The 25,083-nt window shown below is 40.5% G+C and overlaps 1 protein-coding gene across 1 annotated transcript; it reads right to left on the minus strand.

Annotated features, from left to right (window-relative positions):
- Positions 1 to 1,516: 1,516 nt before the first annotated feature.
- Positions 1,517 to 19,236, minus strand: CSRP2 (cysteine and glycine rich protein 2). Its single transcript, XM_039838898.1, has 6 exons — positions 19,129 to 19,236; positions 9,290 to 9,402; positions 6,435 to 6,603; positions 3,154 to 3,283; positions 2,401 to 2,494; positions 1,517 to 1,824 (listed from the first exon to the last, which is right to left on the minus strand). The coding sequence occupies exons 2-6, from the start codon at positions 9,399 to 9,401 to the stop codon at positions 1,748 to 1,750; spliced, it is 582 nt and encodes a 193-aa protein (XP_039694832.1). The 5' UTR covers position 9,402; positions 19,129 to 19,236; the 3' UTR covers positions 1,517 to 1,747.
- Positions 19,237 to 25,083: the final 5,847 nt, after the last annotated feature.

Raw genomic sequence — 25,083 nt, forward strand, 5'->3', positions numbered from 1 at the left:
CCAAAATTCAGTAGCTTAAAATGGAATTTTTTTTTTTTTTCACAATTCTGCAATTTGGTCAAGACTCAACAGGAATAGCTCACTTTGCCCCACTTGTCAGCTGGGATGGTTTAAAAACTGGGGACTAGAATAATCTGAAGGTTCACTCACATGTCTGATGGTTGATACAGGTTGATGGATGAGATCTCAGCTGAGGCTTTGGGTGTATTACCTACATGTGGCTTCCCTGTATCATCTGGCTTACTCAAAACATGGTAGAGCATCCTAAGAGAAAGGTAGGCAGAATTTTTTTTTTTTTTACCTAGTCTTGTCCATCAAATTCTTAGTTGAAAACAAATCACCAATGTTGGCCTTTGTTTATAGGGAAGGGAAATTAGACTTCATCTTTTGATGGGAATGCCGAAGAATTGTGGATGTTTTAAAATTACCACATATTAAAGAAATCAAGTCAACCTATCTCCTTTATTGCTAACTTCTCCAGCCTGCTTAAAAGGTGTACCCCTCTCCTAGAGTGGAATTGGTAGGCCTTATGGAACATGTTTAGTGCTCGAGGTTATGATGTAAATTAACAAGAATTCTTTTACTTGGCACACCCTCAACTTCTTCCCATTATTTTTTGATGTCATACATAACACACACCCCCTTTAGCTTTTCAAAGTAAGCAATATGGTATGTTAAGATAGTCTTTGGAAAAGATTGTGTTCACAGATCAGGCTAATTCAATTTTACTGAAACATAGACCAATTTCACAACCTACCCCTGGAAAATAAAAGGTTGGATTGAGCTTCTGGTAAAGAATTAAGATTTTCTGGGGAAATAATAAAAACACTCCTTATATAGTCTAATGCTCTTTTCTGTCTGAGCCAGCTGAATGTGCCAGGACAATACAACATTCTTTGCTACTTATGCAAAATTGAAATATGTGAGAAGAGCAATCCTTTCCAGGATTTAGTAGAGAGTAGAGCCTAAAAAAGTCACCCTAAGCCTTGGATTCTGTAGTTTGTAGGCTGCTGTTTTTAATGATCTTTTGGCAGAGAGAAATCAAAAGAATTTTTAAGTGTTTTTGTTTAACAGTGTGCCCACTCTAGTGTGCCTTTCTCAGAAGCTTGTTAAAAGGGCTGTGGCCCGGCCCCTACAGATTCTTCTTCTGTGGGGCTGAAGTGGGGCCTAAGAATCTTACCTTTTCATGTTCCCCGGTGATTCTAATGCAGATTGTCTAGGAGCTATACTTAAACTGCTCCAAAAGAGAGAAAACCACCCAGCTGCTACAGGAGATGCTGCAATGCTGAATGCCAGCTCTGAGGCATCTGAATGGTGAGGCCTGTTGCCTAGTAACCCTCACTATTGAGGCATACTTGCTATCTTAAAAAGGTCTTTTCTAACAGCTGTAGTGCACACATTAACCCAGTGAGTCAATGGAGTAATGAGGTGGACTCTCTTTAACAAAATGCAAGTAGGGACCTAAAGGATTTTCCACTAAAATCACAGGTTAACTGAAAGACAATGAACACCCGAATCAAGCTGAAATTTTATTTAAAATGTAAAAGAAATGGTTCTTGAAAATGCTGATGAATAAAGCAAAAGGATACAGTGCTCTCTTCCTACTATCCGGCCAGCCTATCCAAGTATAGAGCAACATACAGTACGTAAGTGATGGTAAAATTTCACAGTAGTTTAGTGTTAGATTATTCATGCCTAGATTATATAGCGATTCTCAGTGTGCGATCTCAGTTCTGGGTTTATACCTTTACTGAGCATGAACAAGGGCTCCTGCTCCTTGGCCATAGCCAAATCCTTTAGGCCCAAAGTTCTTTGCATAGCATCCTACAAAAGAAAAGGGAGAGTTAGTACAAGTCCATTAAGCTTTGGTAACATTGCTTATGACCCATGCAACAACACCCCCATAAATTAAGAAACAAAACTTGGCTACACCAAAAAGAGTTCAACTTAATGTAGTATCCTATAGCTGCAAAGGCCAAGTCCAAGCATTCTGGTTGCACAGTGTTCAGCTCATAGTCCCGCTGAGTTACAAGCATAAAAATCAGGCCAGGCAACATATATTTGTCAATTACCTTATATACTCATATATACAAAGCATATACTCACAGGCTTTGCCTAAAACATGGAGTTGACAGAAGACTATTTTTCATGGGGTTTTTATTTTTATTAGTAGGGGAGGTTTAAATGATCAGGAACTTAACTTTATTGTAGCATCTAAAATTGTTCTGTGGTTCTGTGCCACCTGTAAGCATCCTTAGATCTTTTCAAATAGCCAGTGACACTATCCCTACTTGCTTTGCCTCCATGTTCAGAGTACTTTTCTGTTTTTAAATGCTAGTGACATCTCACTAAACAATAGCCAGTATGAGATATTCACATGGATAGCAAAACTGAAATTACCTTTACAATAGATTTCACCTTCTTTCTCAGTCAGAGTCGTCGATTCAAGACTCTTCCCACACTTGGCACATCGGAAGCAGTTTTTGTGCCAGGGCTGGAAGAGACAAATGAGTATAAGTTTGAGAGGCCGGTTTCCTGCAGTTCAACTGAGACGCTCAGGAAGATCAATCCAAAGTGAGTGCCTGTGTGCTGTGGTTGGAACTAGACCTCCCCAGTATCTCCATTCTTGGCCACCTACAAAAGGTCTGAGTGCAAACTTCCTTCATAGAAGATATCGGCTGGGAGCTGCGGAAGGGCCATTTCCCTCAGGGTAGCCTGAGCCCTCTGCAAGCCTGCTGTGCACCTTTAAGGGAATGCCTCCTTCACGGTTGAGACCACGGCGGCTCAAAAAGGTGAAGTGGTTAAGTAACTTTTCCAAATCCACCCACCAAATTAGCACCAGGCGTCCTGACTCTGGTTCACTGATTTTTTTTTCCAGTACATTAAATAACCTGCAGAGTTCAGATTTGTTAACAGCCTGGCCTTTTTAGTTAACAGCTTTCAGCAGCGCCCCCTATAAAAACAAGTTCCTTTTAGACACAGATGTGATTTGTCAAGGGCAGCACTTCAAAAAACAAATGATTCAGATGGAAATGCAATTAAGAAAAGGTTCAGTCCAAGGCATTTATTTATAAGACAGAGTGCCTGAGTGGATGTGGAGAAAAGGAGCGAAGAGTGGTCACTCACTGTCATTAAAGCAACACAGCACTTTACCTTTCCCGCTCCGATTATCTTCTCGGCCGCATATACGGAATCCCCACATCTGGAACACTTCTCAGCGCCTCCGTACTTCTGAGCAAATTTAGAATTGTTTGGATTGGTTGTAGGCCTGTGAGGCTGAACACTTGTGGAAAGGAGAAAAAAATTTAGGCAAGATTTTCAAAGAGCCCTTTTAAGTACATAAAGCAGGCAGAATGGAACTCATAGACTTAATGCTATACTATCTCAGGGCTGGATGCCTTCACAGGCCAGCAGATGGGAAAGAAGAAAGAAGTTAATCTCAGGTGCTGGCCAGAGTTATTACTTTAACTTATTTATGGGCTAATTATTGTTTCAAAAAGACCCAAACTTAAATATCTGTTCTCCTGAGTCTAAACTCGTCAAAATTCATTTAAATCCCCATTGCTAGCCTCTCCACTAAACTATTAGTCTATGCTTTATAAAATCCTATCATAGCACGTATTTTTAACCCAGAGTCATATTAGTACCACTAGAATCACACCTTGCTTTTTATGTCACATGAGATTGAAAAATCAGTGTGAACTTAAGCAGTTTTTGCATACAGGCCAATTGACTTAAGTAGTCTATAATTAAGAAGGTTAAGCATGTTTTACAAATTAATTTCCCAATATATCTTAAGTAGGGGAAAGGTGAATATGCCACTTTCTTTTCTTTCTTATTTTTTTTAATTTTTTTAGGCGAGGCAACCTTTGGTTGCCCTCACTGATTGCAAGGACCTTGTCAGCTTACAATCCTTTATTCTTTTATTTTTTACACCTATAGCACCTGGTCTTCCTAGGTGGTCTCCCTCCCATCCAAGTGGTATTTTTGCACTATTACAGGCCACTGGGTAAACCACATTTTCCTAGCTCTCTGTAACTTTTTTCTGTTCCATATGTAGGTGCAGCTACAATACAAAACACCGTTCCGGGCTTTGAGAAGATTTAATGGCCCTTCTAGAACCTTATAAGTTAGTTGAGCGGATAAGCTATAACAACAGCACTCAAAAAATGGTAACTAAGCACCAATTTCTTCCTACTGGAAAAAAATACAGCATTTTTGAATCATGTTTGATGTGGCCACTGGACATTTTACCTTTAGCAACAAATACCAATTCACAGTACTGATTTTTCCAATTGTCTCTAGTGTAGGCATATGTTTTTAAATGTCCCAACCTACTGTATATACTTACCTTTAAAAGGGATCTTTAAAAGCCATTCCCAGTCATATCCAACACTTCCAGTGACAAGTTTCCCAACAAAAATTTCCAAATCTGTTGATGGTTATGTTAACAAGAACTTCATATAGATTATCTCTCACCTGCCTTCTAACAACTTTGTAGGGTAAGGATAATTGTTATCTCATGTTAATGACGAAGAAATAGGGTCTTAGATGTCAAATCATTTGCTGAAGAGCTCTAGAGAGTGCATTGGTAAGCCGGAAATGAAAGACGCAGGTCTGCCTCAATGAAAATATTCCTGCCCACTCAGTGCTGCCTCTCCAGAAGACCCTTGTGAAGGTGTTTGGTCTCGTAACTGTTAAAATCACCACGTGCCACAAGAGTGGCCCAGACTACAGGTGCTCCCGAAGTTAAGTCAATAAGAAAAGCTTCTTGGAAAAAGAAGTCCCTATACCTGCTTCTGAAGGATAAGTAGCATGTAGCCAGCCTAAGAAGGGGAAGAGTCGAGGGCACCAGGTGAAACAGGCTAGCACAGAGGGCTTGCCAGTTATTGGTAAAGGTGGAGAAATAGGAGTGGATATAGGGTCCACTGTGTCTCTGTGACTTTAAAACTATTGCCACAATCACTGACTGACTTTTGGGGCCATGGATGAATTTGGTTTTGTTTGGGGGAGAGTGTCTAAGTATGTGTGTTTTGAAAGGTTTGACATAAGATCTTAGGAAACAAGTAAATTTTAACAAGTTGGAAAAGGAGAGCAGAACAAGAACGATGAACTTTAACAAAGACAAAGGTAAGCTGGGCTGCTGCAAGTGACGGCAGGCAGCAACGGATGAGTCGGCCCTTGCACAACTGGTGCACAGCAAGACGCTACTGCTCAGAAACCCTGAGTGTGGAAACAAAGCCAAGAACAGAGAAAAAGGCGGGCCTCAGTGCAGTACACATTGCAGTGGAAAGAGCACATGTTTGGGAGCCAAGTGCACATAGGTTCAAATCCTGGCTCTGCCACTTATCTGTGTTGACCTGAAAGTTAATGTCCTGTCTATAAAATAGGGACAAAGTATTTAAACTCAGAGTAACTGTGAGGATTGTATATAATGAACATAAATATTCAGCAGACAATAGGCACTCAATGATTATTATTTCAGTCATACCATCATGTATCATGTTTAAAATTGTAACCTAGTGACACTAGGTTAAATTCCAGGCTCTACAATTAACTAGCAGTGTGACTTTAGGCAAATCACTTAATTCTCACTGTCTCAATTTTTCTTAAGATGGCAGGGTTATTGCGAGGACTAAATGAGCTAACATATGTTAATACTGCGGGAAGGGCATGATTTACAGTCTTGTCCAGGGAAGACCATCTTATTGGAGCATTACACCAGTTTTGGCCTCGTCAACATAAAATGGATATGAAAAAAAAAAGGTGAAGTTCAAATGAGGGAATTATTGGGACAAAAACAAATGAAGAGGAAGAAATTAAGATAAATTAAGTGACTGATGTAGCCTAAAAATAAAATAACTAAGTTTAAGTTTAGCAGACTTAGCATCTTGCTACTTTGGTACTGAAACTTTTAAAGTTCAATACTAATGTCTCAGAGTCAAAAACCAAAAAAAAATTCAATTTTTAAGTAATATTAAGTTAGAGAAAAGTAATTTCCTAATGAGGAAATATTCTTACATAAAAGAATGAGGAATTTTCATTGACCGCTTAATTGCACATGAGAAATGCATCTCATGATTCAGATACCACATTTCTTTATCATTTGACTTCATGACATCTGGTCTCTAAAGTGCTGTGAAATGGAAGTAAATTTAAACCACCTGATTTTGAGAACATCATGACTCTTTGATACACCTTGGAATGCTCTTGAACCAGGATTACAAATCACTGGAAAAATCACTAAGAACTGTTAGGTCTAACACTGTCTATATTTCAAGCTTAAAGAATAGTCACTAGTTTATCCTAGAAAATTTGCGTTGTTCTGTTTACTTAGTTTAAGCTAAAAATCTGAAGACTTCCAGCTCCCTGTTAAACAAGCAACATTAATTATCATAGCATTTCTGAATGTAGCAAACATGGTCCTAACTCACCTCTCTGGCTTGATGCCCAGCCTCTCGCCCCGGTCCATGTTGAGTGTGCCAGCGCCCTGGCCATAACCGTAGCCTTTTGGCCCATACTTCTTTCCATAGCAGGATTTGCAGTAGATCTCTTCATCGTGGATTGCCACTGTTGTGCTATCTAAATTTTTCCTGCAAACCACTGGGAGATGGGGGGTAGGGGGGGTGGACATTAGAATTGAAAAATGTGCCAAAGATGCCTTTTTCCTGAGAACAATGGTGGCACAGACACATGGTCTACAAATGGTGAAGGCACCAGCTTTCTCACATCCCTAGTTTAATTCTGTGGCTTCCCAAAAGCCATGAGACAGCATCTGGACCAGTTGGATGTGACTACGTTGGATGACTATTTGCCTGCCTTCATGAATATGACGCTTGTTTCAGAAATGTATCAGAATTTTAACATCTGAAGCCTCAAAAACTTTTCAATATGATTTGCCTCTGGCAGGAGGGAGAGACGTTTGAAATGGCTATAACCACATGCACAAAAGGAACAAAACTAACCCTTTACTTCCAGTCTCGCAACACTCAAATCTTTTCAGCCTCTCCATACCAAGTATTGTTAAATCAACCTAACAACCAACAAAAAGTGGTCAAGTGCCCTGGGGGAGTTGCCTCGGTCACCTCACCTCCCCCAAAAGAACCCCCTGGGATAAAAACTGTTTTCAATCTAGAATTCTAGTTTTCATCACTAGTCCAGAAGAGAAAAAGTATTATTTTTTTCATCTCACCACTGGCTTCTCTAGCAGTGATAAGTATGTCTGAAAATCATCAAGCGGTTTAAAGTTTGCATTTGTTTGCCCTTTCGTCCCAAAGGAAAATGCATTCTTTCTTGATGGATTTCTTGCCACAAGGCATTTCCACGTATCCTACACTGCATAAAATTGCCAAATGTCATCATGTTTTATCCAGACATTATTTCACTTTCTAAAACTTCAGTTAAGCCTGAGAAAAAAAGAAATTGTGAAGGACCTTATTGGTAGCACAGTCAGGCAGCTGGAAATCCAAGTTTCGTGTAGTAGAAAAGGGGTCTCCCCCCTTATTTAAAAGAGGAGAAACAAGAGGAGGAAGGAAAGAAAGAGAAGGGCAGGGAAAGGCAACTAGCTGGTTAGCCGAAAACAGGTAAATCATGAAGTTTCTATCACCTTGGATCGAAGTCTTCTCCGGTAGGATAGAACTGACATCACCTACTCATATCTTACTGTCGAGACTCAAGTACTGAGAGACGTTTGCTCAAGACATAGTTAACCTAAAATCGTACACTGCTGAAAAACAGACATCCTTAACAGAATAAATATAAATTGATATAAAAGCTATTTTGAAAAACTCTATAACCAAAGTAAGTTTAAGTAAATGAAGATTTTTCTGTGTAACCACCTCTCCTTCCCCCAGTCCTCACCCCTATTCAAACTACTCTGAATTATTTTCTTAAAAGGCTGTAGTCATCAGAGACAAGTATTAGGGAGGAGTAGTAAAAATGACCAGTAAAGAGCTTGACATTTCATAAATACTGACTTTATTATAATGTAGACATCATGGCTTACCCTTGATGAAACTAAGAACAATTTTTTAAGTATTTGCATTTCCTCTGTGTTCACGTACTCTTGGCTACAAACCTACTGAAAAATAGATTCTTAAAAAAAAAAAAAAGTAATTTCTAAGAGAAGAAATGGTTAAACCAAATCTGAGAAATGGTAGCTATCATGGGGGCATACAGAGCAAACATTCACATGGTGTATTTTTATTCTTTGTAGCTGTGGCTTTCTGTTGTCTTTCTAGTTCTCTGCAAGGCAGTTATACTACCAAAAGGTCCAGACACCTTAAGTGCCTAGAGGAAAAAAGACAACAAAAATTTGAGAATTTTTTCCTCAAGATCATTTCTTAGTGTAACCAAATTTATTTTTAACATGTGCAGTTTCTAACTAATTTTCACTGTTCAGTATTACAGATATAGCAAATATCTGCATGTATGGTGGGTTCCTCACATAACAAATCCATTGTTAAAGAAAATTTTGTCATTTGAATCAGAAGATGATTAATGAAGAGCTTGCTCCTGTTTTAAAACTGAAGACTTAGCTGTCCCTAGAGGGAATATGTAGGGGAGAGGGGGCTTATCTCTAGTTCTGTTTCTTTCATTTTCAGGTATTTACTGTCTTTCTAACAAAGAGGTATGTATTGTTTTATGTCCTACTTCCTGTCTATGTCAGACACTCTGATAATTTTTCATCTATAAACAACAGTAATTCTCAACTTGTCTCTATGGGATTTTCATATCCCAAATTCCTTTCCCTCAAATTTAGGATATCAATAATCAGAAATAACTCTGAATATTCACTACCAGAGAAGACAGAATTTGAGCTTCTACACATTTGAATTTCAACTAATAGTGTGGTGAGAAACATGCAAGACGGTTTCAAAGAGAACGAGCCCAGCCAGGAAGAGAAAGCTGGGTGGATGAGGAGCCATCCGTTCATTCAGAGATCAGAGCCAGCTCATACAATGTGCCAGAAACAGCGCTTGGTGCCAGACTATAAACGACACTGCGCTCTCAGAGAATGAAGCAGGGGAGACAGATGTGATAATAAATAAAGTACAGTAAAGGCCAAATGGGGGCTAAGAGTGATGGGGACACAGGAAGGTCAAATGTCTTGGGACACCCTGCTGTCCTTGCTGCTAGGCTAAGCACTTACAATGTCTAGGAGAACAGACAAGTAAAAAATAATATTCTAAAATAATCCTTAACAGAACCACAATTTTTACTTAAATAAGTAAACTGAAGCCTCTTACACATAAGTTCTGTCACAGGTCAAGCCCTGGGAGGTACTTACTGCACAGAAAGCAGCAGCGGTGAAAGCTCCTGCCATCACACTGCACCTCTTCGGCATGGTACACGGTCCTCCCACAGGCCCCACACTTGTTTCCACCTCCCCAGACAGGCATTCTGAAGGAAGAAAAAATTCATTAGAATGTCCTCATAGTGGATGAGACGTCTTACAAGCTTCCAAGGGATCTGTTTAAATCCAGGAGATAGCTGCAGATTTTGTGTCTTAATGAACTGCTCTAACCACATCTTTAAAAGGCAAAATAACTTCCTCTCCTCTCTCAAGTTACAGGTCTTTCATTAGGAAACTCTGGCTTGTCCTGCTCGTTTTTTTTTGTTTTTGTTTTTGTTTTTTTTCCCTACAGAACAAAGGACCAGCATTCAGTAGAACAGTAGAGGTCACCAGGCACAAAACAGACTAAGCGACTAGAATCCACAGGAGTTAAGAAAAGAGAGTGGAGACTGGAAAGGCAAACACTGCCCCCCACACCCCGTCATAATGAATAAAAAAAACTCAGCTGAAGAACTTACCCTTGGGTGGAGTTTTTTTATTACATGTTTAATTCATTGCAACACCACCAAATTCTTAACATTTAACATATACAAGCTATGACACACTTTCAAGGGAGGAAGAAAGTGTATTGCCCTGCAAGAACAAGTTTTCTATTTGTCTGCTTAAGTTACGTGAGATATAGCATAAATAGTTGTGCCTGTGACTAGCACAACTGCACGCATGAAACCTTGCTGTAACCACAACACACACCCATCCAGATGGCTACAATTTAAGTTTCTGTCTTTACTAATCCCAAGGTCCTCTGGTCCAGCCAATAGTTCGTTTTCCCTCTTGGATGGGGCTGTCATTCTATACAGAACATGCTACCAGGATCCCTTCCCGGCCAAGTGAATAGTCTGTCGAGTATGTCAGGATAACCTCGGAGCAATGAGGCCTGATGTGGTGGCAGAGCTAGAAGTCTAGCTCCTCGGTCGTCCTGCTGTTGATTCAGGGCCAGCACATTCTAATCCCCTTCTCAACAAGTCGGTCCATTTGGACTCCATTTAAATGCTTAGTTTTAATAGCCCACGGACTCAAGTGCTCTCGCTAATAGTCCAGAAAGTTGTCCTTCGAGGACTGTGTGTTGTGTCTGCCCCACCCTGAGTAGAATCTAAAAACACAGTGAAAGAATTCCTTTTTGCCCCACCAACAATTTCGGACTTCCCTTTTGTGAGTCGTATTTGCAGCCCCTGCCTGTTATGTCTCCTCTGCTGAGTGCTGCCTCTCTAGGAAAGAGCTGGTTAAGAGAGCTGAGACCTTACTCACTCAAGCCTAGCTAAAAAAAGGGAAAAGGGGGGCTGCCAAGCAAAAGAATGAGGGATCTTCAATCCTTAAAATAAACAGGAGGGTGTTATATTTCCATCCTACAGCATGAAGACATCCAGAACCCAACGACTTCCTGAACACTGCGATGACATCTTTTCAAAAGAAAGGTTTCTAGAGTGAATCACTGTGATGGGCATCTTTCTAGCACACAGCATTCATTCCCTTTTCCCCCTTCGGGCGAAATTTTCTCCAGATATTCTTCAGGGAAGCAACTATCTCCTTAGTCCATGTGGTTTAGGAAAGTACTTATGAAATGTGGCCTCTTGGTGATGGATGGTCCACCATGCTGGTTATCAAGTCAAGACAAAATTTGGTAACTTTTATATATTCTCATGCCACAACAATCAAGAGCATGAGCAGAGAACTCATCTTGTTAAACGGCACAGTCAGAGAATCAATTCGTATTTGGAAATTAAAACAAACAACAAACATGGTGCTTTATCACAGATGGTTGGAAAGCATTGGTTTAAACAGTACTGACTCCACCTTTAACTCCAGGGCTGGGCATGTGACTAGGACATGGCAACCGGATCACTGTATTCTGCATCCTGCCACAGTGACTGGTTTGAGAATGGGCACATGACCCAAACCAGTTCAATAAAAATTAAACACGGAGCTTCAGTTTAGAGCTGTGTGAATGTGGGATGGCATTGCTAGCAGCTGTCTAGCCACTATCAGAAAAGAACCTAAGAATGAGGCTAGCACAGAGGAAAACAGAGATGGAAATACTAGGTGTAGACACTTCTCAGCCATGCCTCACCTTATGCTATACTCTTGTTATGTGAGCCAATAAATTCCCTCTTAAGTTATCTGGAGATGGAGCTCCTGCTCCTTGAAACAAATAACAACAATAACACACACATACACACATACAAAGACCTGAGTGATATGACTAGTTACCACTAAGTCTGAACTTGCAAAAAGCCTAGTACCCCTTATTCAGACAGGAACAAAGTAATTCCAAGATCCACAAGTGTTACCAGGCTACTGTGAAGGCATCCATATAGGATCAATATCTAGCAACAACTGAATATATTTGCAAGCTTTCCTTTAGTAGTTGCATAAATCTCTTATTCCCTTCCCTGGAGACAGGTGCTCCATTGTTTAAATCCACAATGAAACCTGAGCCTGACTATAAAAGCTGACACAAAGCCTTGGCCCCAGCAGCCTGCACTGGCTTGAGTTTGGAGTGCAATTAGTGATATTGACTTTGCCCCATAGCTCCAAAGTTACTGTGTTCTGGAACGCTCATGGAGGCAACAGACATCTGCCGGAAGTGCCCTCATGATTCCTTAGGAAACGGAAAAACCAACGCAGGCTTGCAGGCCATTAATGACATTACAATTACTTAAAATTGGATTCCAAGAATTAATAGCCCAGCTGGCATTTAAAATATTTGTTATTGTCTAGGCATTTTTCATTGTATTAGAAAGTACACTGTTTAATATCAACCTAGTAGCTTACATATTCATACATATTTACTTTGGAGCAATCACCAATAAGAGTCAGATTTCTAGTAAGACAAATGCTATCTTGGGTTGTTACTGAATAACATTAAAAAATACATTTTTAAAAAGCTAATTCATCACTTTATTATTCTCTATTAAAGATCAGCTTGGATTTTTTAAAAAGAGGAGAGTATCTGCCCTTTATATAATTCAAGGTTACTTAAATTCACTTCTTTTAAGTCAAGTCTAATTTCTAATGTATTTCCACACCAGCCAAATGTGAACATGTTGCCTTTTCAGGAAATACCTATCAAAGTTCTACAACATTCAGCTTACTGTGTTACAAGCTTCCTCCCCTCAGTGGATAGGGACCACATCTCTATATTCTGCACCTCGTCAAACAGAGTACTTGGCATATATCAAAACATCGTCATTTCTATTCTTTTAAAGAATCCTTCCTTTTTCATCCTGTTGATACAGTTCCCAATTAGATCTTATGCTTCTCAAGACAAACGTAGCACTGTCCTACTTCTCTGTCACATTTTTGGATTCTAAGTAAAATTTCCAAGTCATTAGCTTTTTTAAAGTTCCATCCATTTTAAAAACTTTCCTAAGGATTTCTGAATAACCCTCTCTGTGGTCCCAGAAAATGGTGTAATAGAAAGAGCACCCTCAGAAAGCTTCAGCTGGATTTATGTTTTTTTTTTTTAAGCTGAATACCGGATAGTTGGATGTTCCTTATATTCTCTATTTTGAATGTCTGAAATAGTTCACAAAGGAAAGGAGGGAAGGAGAGAGAGAGGGAAGGAGAGAGGAAAGGAGGGCAGAAGGAGGCTTGGTTTAGATAGACCTGGGTTAACTTGACTATTGTAATGGTTGTACAACCTTGTGTTTATCTGTAAAATACGTAAGTTTCTCGCCTGTAAAATAGGGAAAGGTAGCTTTCTCTACCTCTTTGATATTGGGAAGACAAAACAAGGTAAACAACTGCCTTGGCAGACAACCGATAACTTGTTAGCTTGAAGATGGAGGGGGCATCGCATACCGTCTACCTTGCTGTCAGTACTCCAGTAGGAAAACCCACTGACTAGCACTTATAGAACAAAGCTCAGAGCAACAGACAGGGTAAAGAAAAACACTTAGCTGATTAGTCATTCACAAACCTTCTTTTTCTGGGACATTAAAATGCATTCCAAGTATAACAATTATTCCACTTGTGGTGACTATCTCAGACATTAAGTTCAAATTTATACTTTTAGGGTGAACTATGGACATTTCTTCTGCATTTGGCAGAGGGAAGAGTGATGATCTTCCATTTCTGTCACTCTTGGCATTGCTATGCATATTAAAAAACACACACACACACAAAAACCCAAGGCTTCATTTTTCATACAGGCATTTGGCTGCACAACTTCACAACAGCTGACATTAATCACAGCAAACTGGATTTGCACTGAGCAGTCTGGGCTGCATGCCTCTCCTCAATCCTATGCATTAATTTACAGAAGGGTAAGAGGAGAAATGAAATCCCACTTAACACACATCTCACTAAAGAAGCCAAATGCGAGCTTATTCTGTTTCTCAGTGTCTTGTTCTTTGGTTTTCAATGTCTGAGAGAGTTCCAGCACTAGGATTTATCCACTGCTTTAGATTAAAAAGCTTGGTTTACATCTGAACACCGATATGCAATTTCTATTTCCTGTTTCTCCCTCGTCAAAGACACCACCCCAAACTCATAGACCTAGCCCTACAAGAAAATTACTATAGTCTACCTCTGAGTCACCTTGTGGTAAAATTACTTCATTCGCTAGATAACCAACGAGAGCCACAAAATGAGCACATGAATCATTCTCATACCACCTGTGCTGCATTTTCCGTCTTATTTTAGAATATGAACGACTCGAATCCATGGCTTCGAGTCTACATGTCGCCACTTGCAGTTTAAGTCATTCTAATACCAAAGGTTTGGAGTGAATCCGTCTATTATCCCACATTCTAAATGCTTCCAGAAGCTTTGCCATTATACTAGAACCTGGTTATAATCCAATTTCCCGAAAGGGAGAATTTATTATAAACCAGTTTCATGGTCACTTGTTAATGAATACGTAAGTTAGAAGCACTAACAATTACAGTGATTTTTAACAAGGCCAGGGTTTAAGAGCTGTCATTAATTGAAAATTAAGTTATACTCAATGCCCATTCTAAATTTTTTTTCTTCGGCTACCCAAACTACCTTCTTAGTCTACTTCCCTTATCTAAGTGAATATCATGAACCAAGAATAGACTTTTCTTCTCTTAGTAATCATCTCCATGTTCCATTTGGCTCTTTCTACCAAAGCCAAATACTCAAGCTGGCCTTTAAAACAGCTCAGCCTCAGGGTGATTTAAGAGCATGAATTCTGGAGTCAACACAGTCTGACTTCCCTTCTATGTAAAATGAAGATAACTACATTTCTTATAGAGTTGTTCAGAGAATGGGATGAGAAAAATGTTTATAGTAGGCACTCAGTGATTGGTAGCCTTTCTCATCAATATTTAGCAATGTTTGATTTTTGTTATCACTACTCATCTACCCCTACCCAACTCATATATCTCTTCCTCCTTATGCTCCTAATACCTCTCATCAGGGTAACTGACTTAGCTTCCTCCCTCATCCAGCTAACTTCTGACTTCATTCTGTATTTCAAGTAATTCTTCTCTGGTAGGGGCAGGTAATAAACAACGTACAATGTTACTGTTTATGAAGCTCACATATAAGCCTATAAATTCATCCTGGGTCAGGAGCTAAGGATAAAAGGTTCATAAGGACAGGTGCCTATTTCTCAGGGAGTTCTGCTGTGGTGGTAGAAATACATAAACAAATGATAGTCCAACATGACCAATGTTTGTGTAGAAAGGGCTGTGCATGGTCTACTTATACAGGAATGGCAAAACAGTTCCATCTTATAGATCCTGGAATTATGCTGAGAAAGATTTTGAACTTCAGTCAAGTTTCCACATTAAAGATTATTGTGATCACTAATGTCTGCTATGGAAATTTCACTACATGTGCCACCTCTAAGACACTCTTGGTATAAGAGATAAAGTGTGGAATTTAGCATAAGACAAAGTTTGAAAGTCAGCTATCAGCTCTGTGGTCTTGACCAAGTGCCTTAACTTCCTCAGCTGTAACTTGTAAAGGAGTGAGAACTCTCTCACAGGATGGCTGAAAGGATTTAATGAGATAACATTAGTAAAGTACCTAGCAAAAGGCCTGTACTCCACAAATGTTGGCTTCCTTTTCCTTCAGGAGCACTACTGGGCCTAAATGGCTACTAAAAGTTCAGTAGTTAGGTGACTTGCTGAGGTCACTGACCTCCAAAGAAGCAAATCCAGGCACATCCCTCCCATATTTGACTGTAGAACCACAAGCTGTCCCCCAACTCCTGTATCTGATTTAAGGGTTGAGACCACTCAAACTTCCTGAGAATTATCAGTCTCTGAGTTAGCAAATTACTTGTGTACAGGAATACCTTCCTCTTCACCCAACCTTCATCCATTAACTAGTAGTTAATAAGTGTCCTCTGTGTGCCAATCTCACCCCTTTCAATCAGAAAGCTCTCTACCACTCCTAACTTAAGTCTCTTCACTACAGAAGGAAACTTCCCTTCTACCTAGTGAGCTCTCCTGTGTTTACCTCAGCCTCATCATTAATTACTAATTCTATATCCTGTTACTACTTATCTCTTCGACTTGGAGTAGAGCAAAATCCTTGACAGAGATTTGGATACTACTTACCAAATCACATATTGTAATTAGAATGCAACTATGCTATAAACTCAGTCACTCTGACCTCCAACATCTGCCATAGCAATTCACAATCAGTGCCAACTACAAGATATTTAATTATTCAAACAATTGAATGTTTGCATGATTTTTACATGGAGCCAAACCAAGAGTTACGTGCCAAGACTACTGTTTATTTGCCAAATGATCTTACTTTGGTTATTTGATCTGCTAGTTCTCTCGTTTTAAAAATGGAGATAATGCTTATTTATAATTAATGTCAGAACATAAGGCAGTTCTGAGATTAAACAACATATGCAAAGCACTGCCTACATATGGTAGGTAAAAATAATTATATTATCCACTATTATTCACTTATTATATTATGACTTACATAAAGCTTACTATATGTTTTACTTATGCTAAGTAGTTTACTTACAATAACTCATTTAATCCTCATAAAAACTGCGATAGGCATTATTATTTTCCCCATTTTATAGGTAGGGAAGCTGAGGCACAGAGATATTAAGTTGGCTTATAACTGTAACCAAAACAAATTACCAATTCAACTTAAGAATTAATACCAATAAAATTCAAATGAACTACATTTGAGTTCATTTGATGTTTCACTAAAACTAAACCACTGCTAGCGGCTCGAATATAATACTGGCTTCTAGGTCTCTGATTCTAGGTTCTTTTTAAATTGCGTAGTTCCTGTACTGCTGTGAGCTAGATGAGGATTTGATTCTCTCTTCACATTTCTCTTGTGGGAGAAGCCACCATGAAACCTTCTTTCCTATAGTGAACTGGGAAGTGCTTTGGCCTTAATGTATTACATGGTATGTGTCCTCTTTGTAAGAGTCAAGGACAATTAGTAGTACTAAAAGCCAGGAACCTGATATACTCTGCAAATTATTCACAATATAATTAAAATTTTTAACAATCAAAGCATGTGTCTAGCTCCCTCACAATCCAGTTTGAGAAAACTCCCCTATGTCAGGGTTCTGAATTCAAGGTCCATAGATTACTTGAAGTTCTGGGGATCAGTCAACTTGGTACAGTGTACTTTATTTCATACACTTATTTATACATTTAAAAATATTTTGAGAGGCTTCACCAGACTACCAGAAAGTCTCACAACACAAAAACAGGTAGCACCATTCTAGGTAATCAAGGTCCCAAGGCAGTCTAGGGATTTCTCCACCCATTAGAGCACAAATACCATGCAAATATCAGCCCAGGAAATGATGCGGTGCTCTGAGGAAACCTGTGAATATCTGCAAAGGAAAAGAGCTGACCTTCAGGCAAGGCCAAGGAGATAGTGTTCCAGTCTGAGTCAATGCTCTCCTGGAAGTGGCTTTCACTAATAGCCATTTCCCCATAGATTCAACAAGTGTAGAACAATGTCCAATTACAAGAAACCTCTCCAGGCTGTCTAGGCTTTGTATAAGCCTTAGGACAACCCAGCAAGGTGTGTTATACCTATTTTACAAGTTGAAGATCAGAGACTAACTTGCCCAAGGCCATCAAACCAATGGGTGCTGGAGCCGCATGTAAATTGGGGCCCAACCAACTTCATTCCTGCCCTTCTCACCATGCTATAATTTGGCAGTTTAATCTGGACAGAGCTCCAATGAGTACTGCTTTCAGCACAGTATTTAGCAGATGCCAGTATCAATCAGTATTTGTTGAGTACATTTGGAGGAATACATTAAAAAATTACAACAGAAACGGATCAAATTTGCTAATGTGTATATTGCTTGAGTCCAATTAAATCTCCGTTTTCCACAACTGCGACCTTACTCATTCCTTCATTTGTTTATTCAGTTAATCAATGTTGGCTCTGGTCCAACCATGTTTAAGGCACATAAGCAAAAACTGTGAGTTTCAAGGATTCATGGGATGCAGATCCTGTCCCTACCTAATTTCATTCTGACAGGGCAAAAGAAACTAGAATCGAGAGTAGAAAGAACCTTGAGAAATAATGATAAAGCACCAGTGGCAATCAACCCAAAAGAGTAATGACCACGAAGAAAGTGGGGGGAGACCACGGAGGACTTTGTAAGATTGGTTATAGTTTGGTATGCAGTTTTTAAAGAATGTGAGCCACTCTTTTAGAATCTATTGCCCATCTCTTTCCTGAAAATTTCGAGTCAAATTATAGTCAACTTTGTGGTTTGTCCTATTTGAATTCTTGGCATTTTATTGGTAGAGCTTTAAAACAGGTTAATCAGAAAAGTTAAGAACTAAAGAGACCATTCTTACTGTCCGAGCATGAAAAGTTACCCCAAATAGAAAACATTTATAAAATGAAAATGTCCTTGGACTGCAGACTACTAATAAAACAGGTTAAACATTTTGAGTAACCATTTAAACAAGTATCGTTCAACAAACGTCCCAGCTTGCAGCGGGCGGGGAGGCAGGGGCGGGGGCGGGTGGAGTGAGTGCTGAGATGGGTGTCTCCCGACCTAGAAAACTCCCTTCCCTCCTGGGGTTGCCTACGTGGAGCTTTGGAACCCCCGATGTGGTTTTCGGGACCTGTTGCAGAATTTCGCAACCAAGCATTCTTATTTTCCTATTTGTGTCTAAACAGTAGAAAGTTCCGGAAAAGGCTTGGAGTGATCAATCTGACGTTTCACTGCTGCTGTTCCTTCAACATTGAGAGTTTGCTGCTTGATGGGCAGAGACCACCAAACAATGGGGATGCCAAGTGCGCTGTACCGCAGCAGGGAAAGGATTCTAGGCTGCGCGGGCTGTAGACGCTCCCACCTCAGCCCCAGGGCTCCGAACCAGCCCCGGGGAAGGTCGCCCTCAGCGCGCGCCACACTCTGGGTCAGAGGAGACCCCGAGACTTGGATCCCGCCCTCCCTTTGACGGAGAGAGAATCGGCCTCTGGGGGAGGGGGGTTCAAGGCTACCAAAGGCGGATTAGCTGCCACGAGAAACTCTCCACCGCGTCTCTCTCCCGGAACACTGGTGGGGACAGAGTGCTATGGAGGTCACGCATGATTATTTATCTGTCCAGTGGGCCCAGGACCCGAGGACAAAGCCGGGGCGGCTGCGTGGAGTCGGGTAGCTGTGCGGAGGGGGAGCAGGGGTGGGGGGATGGCTGGGGTCTTGAATGGGGGCAGCGACCGGGATGTCAGAGGATGACGACGGGGGGGCGGCGCCGGCAGGGCGGTCTGAGGACCCCGGGAGGCTGTGGGAACCCCCCTTTCCCGGGGTTGCCGGAGACGCCCCCACCGCGGGTACTCACTCGAGTCGGAGGCAGGACCACGCACCGCGGGCAGAGCAGGCGAGGCCGAGTTGGAGGCAGCACGCAGGGAATCCGGGAGCGCGGCCGCCGATGGCCGGCACCTTTAAAAGCCGCTGGTGGGCGTGGCCTGTGTGCCCCGCCCCCTGTACCGCGCCCCGCCCCCTGCGCCGCGCCAGGCGGATTCCCGGAGCCGTTCGACCCGGCCAGGGGCGTTGGGCAGGAGGGTGGGCGTCGCAGCCGCCAGCGCCAGGCTCTGGGCTTAAGGACCGGGAGACAAAAGGCAGGAATCCCGCCTCTTCCTGCTGCTTCCCGCCCGCCCGGCAACTTCCCACGTCTCGGGACCGGTCCCGCCGGCTTTACCCCTCTACCCCGTCGGGACCCGGCAGTTTCCAGGAGTAATTAAGAGTTGGAAAAGAAGGACTTCCTTACGGTGCAGAGAGGCCGGGATCGTCCCGTCGGGAAATAGCCCCTGCCGCCCTGCGACGACGTACCCTTCCCACCGCAGGCGACCGTTCTCCTAAAGGAGGGAACAATCCAAGGTCGAGGAGGCTCCAGCAGTAGAAAACCTGCCAAATCGGGGCTTTCCACCACCCTCTCCTTTCCTTGTCTTATCCTTATAAGTAAACACAACGTGATTTACTTCCCCAGCGCACAAATATTCTCTGGTTCGATATCCAGCTTCTGGGAATCTGCAACTTTCCTGTTCGTAAAGAGTAAAGTTTCTCATCTAGACTAAATAAATGACGTTACGAAAACGCCTTATTCCCCCAAGTGTTTTGCTTTTCCCACCACGAGGGCAAAGCTACACGAGAGCAAGGCTGCTGTGGGGAAGAAACCTAAACCCAGCCGGAAAGCCGGGCTCCAAAGTGCCTAGGTTTAGGTTTGTTAATGTCAGAAAGGTCCACGGATGACAGTGACAACCGAGGAGACCTAATGCCTGAGCTACAGTATGATTTGTTGTTTTATATGAAAAGAGCAATAAACAATGACGTCTCGATATCTGGTTCACATTCTAGGCCCACTGATGAACTCTGTGCCAGAAGTGATGATCCCTGAGAATTGACATTTGCGAGAGTGGGGAGCTCAGAAAAGGCGGTGAGCAAAAAACTATCCCTCGGGTCACAAATGCAATAGCCTCCCCTGGTCCAGAGCGTCTCAACCTCCATCCACACTATTGACATTTTGGACTGGGTAATTCTTTGTTGTGGAGGCCTGTTCCTTACACTGTAGGATGCCTCCACCCACTAGCTGCCAATACCACCCCACACTCCCCTTGAAACAATCAAAAAGCTCTCAGACATGCCAAATACCCTCTTGCGGAGGGGCAGAGGGCATTAGTTGAGAACCACTGGTATATATCTGCATGACAAAGTGCAGAACAGGCTTATAATACTATCATTTTATTTCATATGCTGGGGCCAATCCAGGATAAACGCATTATAATAGCAGCCTTATTCTCTACCAAGTACTGTGCAAAAACACATAGTGGTGATTAACATCTCTTGGTATTGTAGAAGGAGTCTGGAAATATTCCTGCCTGCTGTGAGCTTTTCTAAATATGGGCAATCCGTATTTTTATGATATCAGCTCATGTAAAAATAATTTGACTCCTGGGGCTGACTTGAAAAGTCTGGCCTTCAGATTCTACATTCACTTTAGCTTTGCTGCTTACAGTATTTATTTATTTATTTATGCTTAGATTTATGTAGTATTTATTCATTTATTTATGCTTAGATTTATGAAGTATTTCTACTGAATGAAACTATTAGTGAATTTCACTGCCGAACTCTTCAGCAAACCGTTGTTCTTTCTCTCCTACCCTTCAGTTCTTGATGCCTCCAGGACCTGACCTGTTTGCTTTCTGACAGGTTCATGTTGTCTCTAAATTCCATAGCCACATCTTATCTGAAGTTAAGCTTGCTTCTGACCTAAAAGTATTTCTGCTATCGTCCCTAAATGTATTTGTCTTAGTATATTTTACAGTGAGTCTGGGGATAATGTACAACGTTTGATTTTGAATAAATCTGTATTTGTATATAATTATCAACATTTTAAAAAGTATTTTATTTCCCTTTTCTTTAAACTGTTGAGTCTCTTAAAAATGTTAAGAAATTCTTTCCTTTTAGTTAGACAGAGCGGTGCAGAAGGGAGTGTGGACTTTGTAATCAAACACACGTGGTTTTGATATACAACTCTCTCACCTACTAGTTCTGTGAACTTGGCCTAATATTTCTTTGCACATGCTTCTTTATCTGTAAACTAATGATACTACACACCCTATAGGATCGTCAAGAATATTAAATCAGATGATGTCTAAAATGCCAAGCATTTACCTGGTACATGGTAAATACTCAATAGGCGATGGTTGTTATCTTAAGGATATCTTGATATCCTTTTCTGCCTTGAGAAAGAAATAGAAACTGTGTTTTGCTGAGCATTCATCCTTATGTTTTCTGCTGAAGGGTTTGGTAGTAAGAAAGCAGTGTTTTCCAAAACAATTAAGAGCCTTCCAGTAGAAAGTAAGTTGTGTGCTTGGAGAGGAGCTAGTAGGAGAAATTTGCCCTCATGGAGAGAAATAGGCCCTTCTTAATTCCATATGGTCCTAGTCTATGACTCCTTCAGCCTTATAAAGGCACACTGAAGGTTAAACGTGTTCAGAATCTTGTCCCCAAAAAATGCACATTATACTTGTAACAGGTCCTTCATTCTCTGGAACCCATTAACCAATTTTGAATTAAAGTCCTTTGTCAAGGTCGCTGTTCTAAGGCAAAGTGAACCAAGGTTGCCTTTCTTCATGACCTTGTCCTCCAAGTTCAGATTTTTCAAATAATTTTAATATTTTTATTTCATGCTACTCTTTTTTTTTTTTTTTTTAACAAAACCCCCAACCAGATGAGTGTGAATATAAACATAGGGCCTCTTTATTTTATTTTAGGGCAAATATTCCTTCCTAGATGCCAGCTAAGCTATGATAGGGAGGAATTTTTTAGTATATGTTAAATAAAAGAAAAAATAAATTCTCACTTTGCTAATCTATACAGTTTATACTAAAAAGCAAGCAGCTGTTCCAACTTATTTCTTAGCCAAGATTTAGGAGCAGTGGTGGGAAATAAAAATTGCTCATACTCAACCCTAATAGTCTGTGATACATTTTTTGGCAGAGAAAATGTTTAAAATTTGCTTAAAATTTGAAAAGTAGATTATTTTATTCTTGATATTTGTGATAGTTGCTTTAAAAAAAAAAAACCAACTTGCTTTAAACTACCACTTCCTTATAAATTAATTGCATTATTTCTTAACTTTTTTCTCCAGTGATTACTATTTCCCTCAGTGCGATCTTGTTACAGTTTTGTTTTCTACTAGAGCTTTCTAGCTTTTCGAGTTCTGTTTATGCTTCTTACTGCAGAGTATTTCTAGTGCCACTAGGATGAAAAAAACCTTAACCTCCAAGACAATCTATCTTATCCATCTTATCTCAAACCTTTAAATGACTTATTTCACTTTTCTCCCTTATTTTCGGTTGGTGATATCGAGTTCACCTTCTTTCACATTCCCAACCAGCAACCAACATTGCCTCTACCTTTCTCTGCTTTGCCTCTAAGCATCCATATTCATTCCCCTGCTTATACTTGCTGTCCTTGATCTTAGAGGAATGGGGGGTTCTCCAGCTCCTTACCAAGAATATACACTCTGCCTGGGCTTTCGATCCATTTCTTCGGCATTTTTACTTATACTTTGTTGCCGTTCAATTTCTCTGTCTCTGCTGCTTCCTTCCTTTCAGAATACAAAAATACTGTGTACCCATATTTTTAAAAAGCTGACAGAAACTTCCCTGACTTTTGTAGCAGGTATTCGTGGTTGCTTCTCCAGCATACATTCCTCTTTTCTCAGAGGCCCTGGTTTCTGTTCGGGGTTCATTTGGTTACAGGGAAGTGCCCCCACAGCTGTGGTGTAAGAGTGGAGCAGTGGAACTAATCAAAGCCTTCCAACCCTCAGTTTTGATTGGGGGTGGTCATGTGACTTGGACGCATCCAATTAGAATGAATCTCTGAACTTTGCTGGGGTGCTGAGACAGAGCCATGCTCCCCGGTTCTGGAAGGTGCTGTGTGCGTATATTGTTGCTTGGAAGCCAGCCTGAGGATGATTCAACACAGAGAGGACAGATCTCTGAACAAACTCCTCACAAAGTTTGTCTACCTGCAGGATCTTTTCACGTGGAAGCAAATGGATTCCTATTGTTGTTTAGTCCATTTTGAGATGGATTTTCTGTTACTCGAGGTTAAGACTCCCAGCTAACTGTAGTGGTTTAAAACTATGTCCACAAATTCACTGGTACTCCCTTCCTCCATCAGGTGGACTTTAATTCCCTTCCCCTTGAGTGTGTGCTGGATTTAGTGACTCACTTCTAGAAAACAGAATGAAGCATATGATTCTAAGACTAAGTCAAAAAAAGGCATTGTGACTTCCTCCTCTTCCTCCCATCAACTTCTCTTTCTCTCCCTCTCTCTCCTCCTCACTAATCGCTTGCTGTGGGGAAGCCAGCTGCCTTGTCAGAAGGACATTTAAGCAGCCTATGGAGGGCCCACAGGGTGAGAAACAGAGGCCTCCAGTCAACAGCCCCAAGGCAGCTGAAGCCTTCTGCCAACAAAAACATGAGTAAGCTTAGAAGGAGATTCTGCAGTCTGGTCAAACCTTGAAATGACTCCAGCTCTGGCCGACACTTTGATTACAACCTTGGGAGAGACCCTAAGCCTCTCAATGTGGTCATCAGAGAGCCCCTAAGAGTCAAACCAATTACCATTTTTCAGTACTTACCCTACTTGGCCTCTTGGTTATAAGATAACATTGAATAAAGATATGATAATGTGTACATGCATATAATGAGATTTTCTAAGAAAGGTCACACTTGTGGAGTTTCATAGGGATGTTAACTTCTGTCTTAAGATACCGTTCTGATAAGATATAAAAATAAATTCTCAAAGCCACAACCAAGGAAATGTATTTCTTCCCCCCAAAACTGTAATATGAAGACCAGAGCATACTAGAGGATGCATTAAATAACTTTTATTCTCTCTTTTGACTAGAAACACCAGACATTTTCAAGAAAATAAAAAATATATATTCTAATCTTTACAAAGAATTTTTCTTTCCTACAGATTATATAAAAATAAGTGTATATTTATCAACCAAATTTCAAAAAAAGTTTTTTAAAATTTGAAATAGGGCTTATCAAACAATTTTGATTTTTTTCCCCCGTTCAGAAAAAGAATAAGTAGAAAATTAGCGTAATTTGGAATTTAAAAATTAGTGTTTGGGTTGAATAAATCTCCAGAGAAATATCTCATAAAAATTTCCACTTAAAACACTACACACACACACACACACACACACACACACACGCTTCTCCAGGAAATGATGTAAGGAAGGTTAACAGGAGTGTGGTTGGAAACAATGCATAACACTGTAATTGATAGGCACTTAATTATTTATAGCATATGGCCTTACACATGGGATTAAATTCATTTATAAAATAAAACTTTTCTTGTAAAAGAAAATAAAAACTGTCATTTTCTGCAGCTGTCACCTCATAAGAGAAGTGTTGAGCTACAGAAAAAAGGTTAATACTTAAAATACTAGCGCCTGCAAATTCTATATTTATATGTTTATAAGGACAGCTGACTTAGATTTTACTTTAAACATTATTGACTTAACGCTGGTCCAAAAAGATTGTAAGAATACCTAATTCCTATTTCTAATTCTTAAATAATGTCATGTGTTAAAAGACTCAAGCTCTTTATTTATTTGTCCCTATGTTCACTTCAATAGAAGACTTAGAGTGTTACAGCAGAACCAAACTCCACTGACCTGTTAATGGCTAGGTATGAGCTCAAATATATATGTTTACATGGACTTGCAAAAACCATCTGAGTCCTCTGTGAAAGGGCATTGGGCTAC

This window comes from Pteropus medius, unplaced genomic scaffold, assembly GCF_902729225.1.
Source record: "Pteropus medius unplaced genomic scaffold, Ma_sr-lr_union100, whole genome shotgun sequence".
Taxonomy (NCBI): domain Eukaryota; kingdom Metazoa; phylum Chordata; class Mammalia; order Chiroptera; family Pteropodidae; genus Pteropus; species Pteropus medius.

Excerpts from the sequence above, each read along its gene's own strand:
- CSRP2 (XM_039838898.1), bottom strand. The coding sequence starts at position 9,401 with ATGCCTGTCTGGGGAGGTGGAAACAAGTGTGGGGCCTGTGGGAGGACC. Across the intron at positions 3,284-6,434 it reads CTGGGCATCAAGCCAGAGAG|TGTTCAGCCTCACAGGCCTA; the intron begins GTGAGTTAGGAC and ends CCTTTCCACAAG. Across the intron at positions 2,495-3,153 it reads AGATAATCGGAGCGGGAAAG|CCCTGGCACAAAAACTGCTT; the intron begins GTAAAGTGCTGT and ends TGTCTCTTCCAG.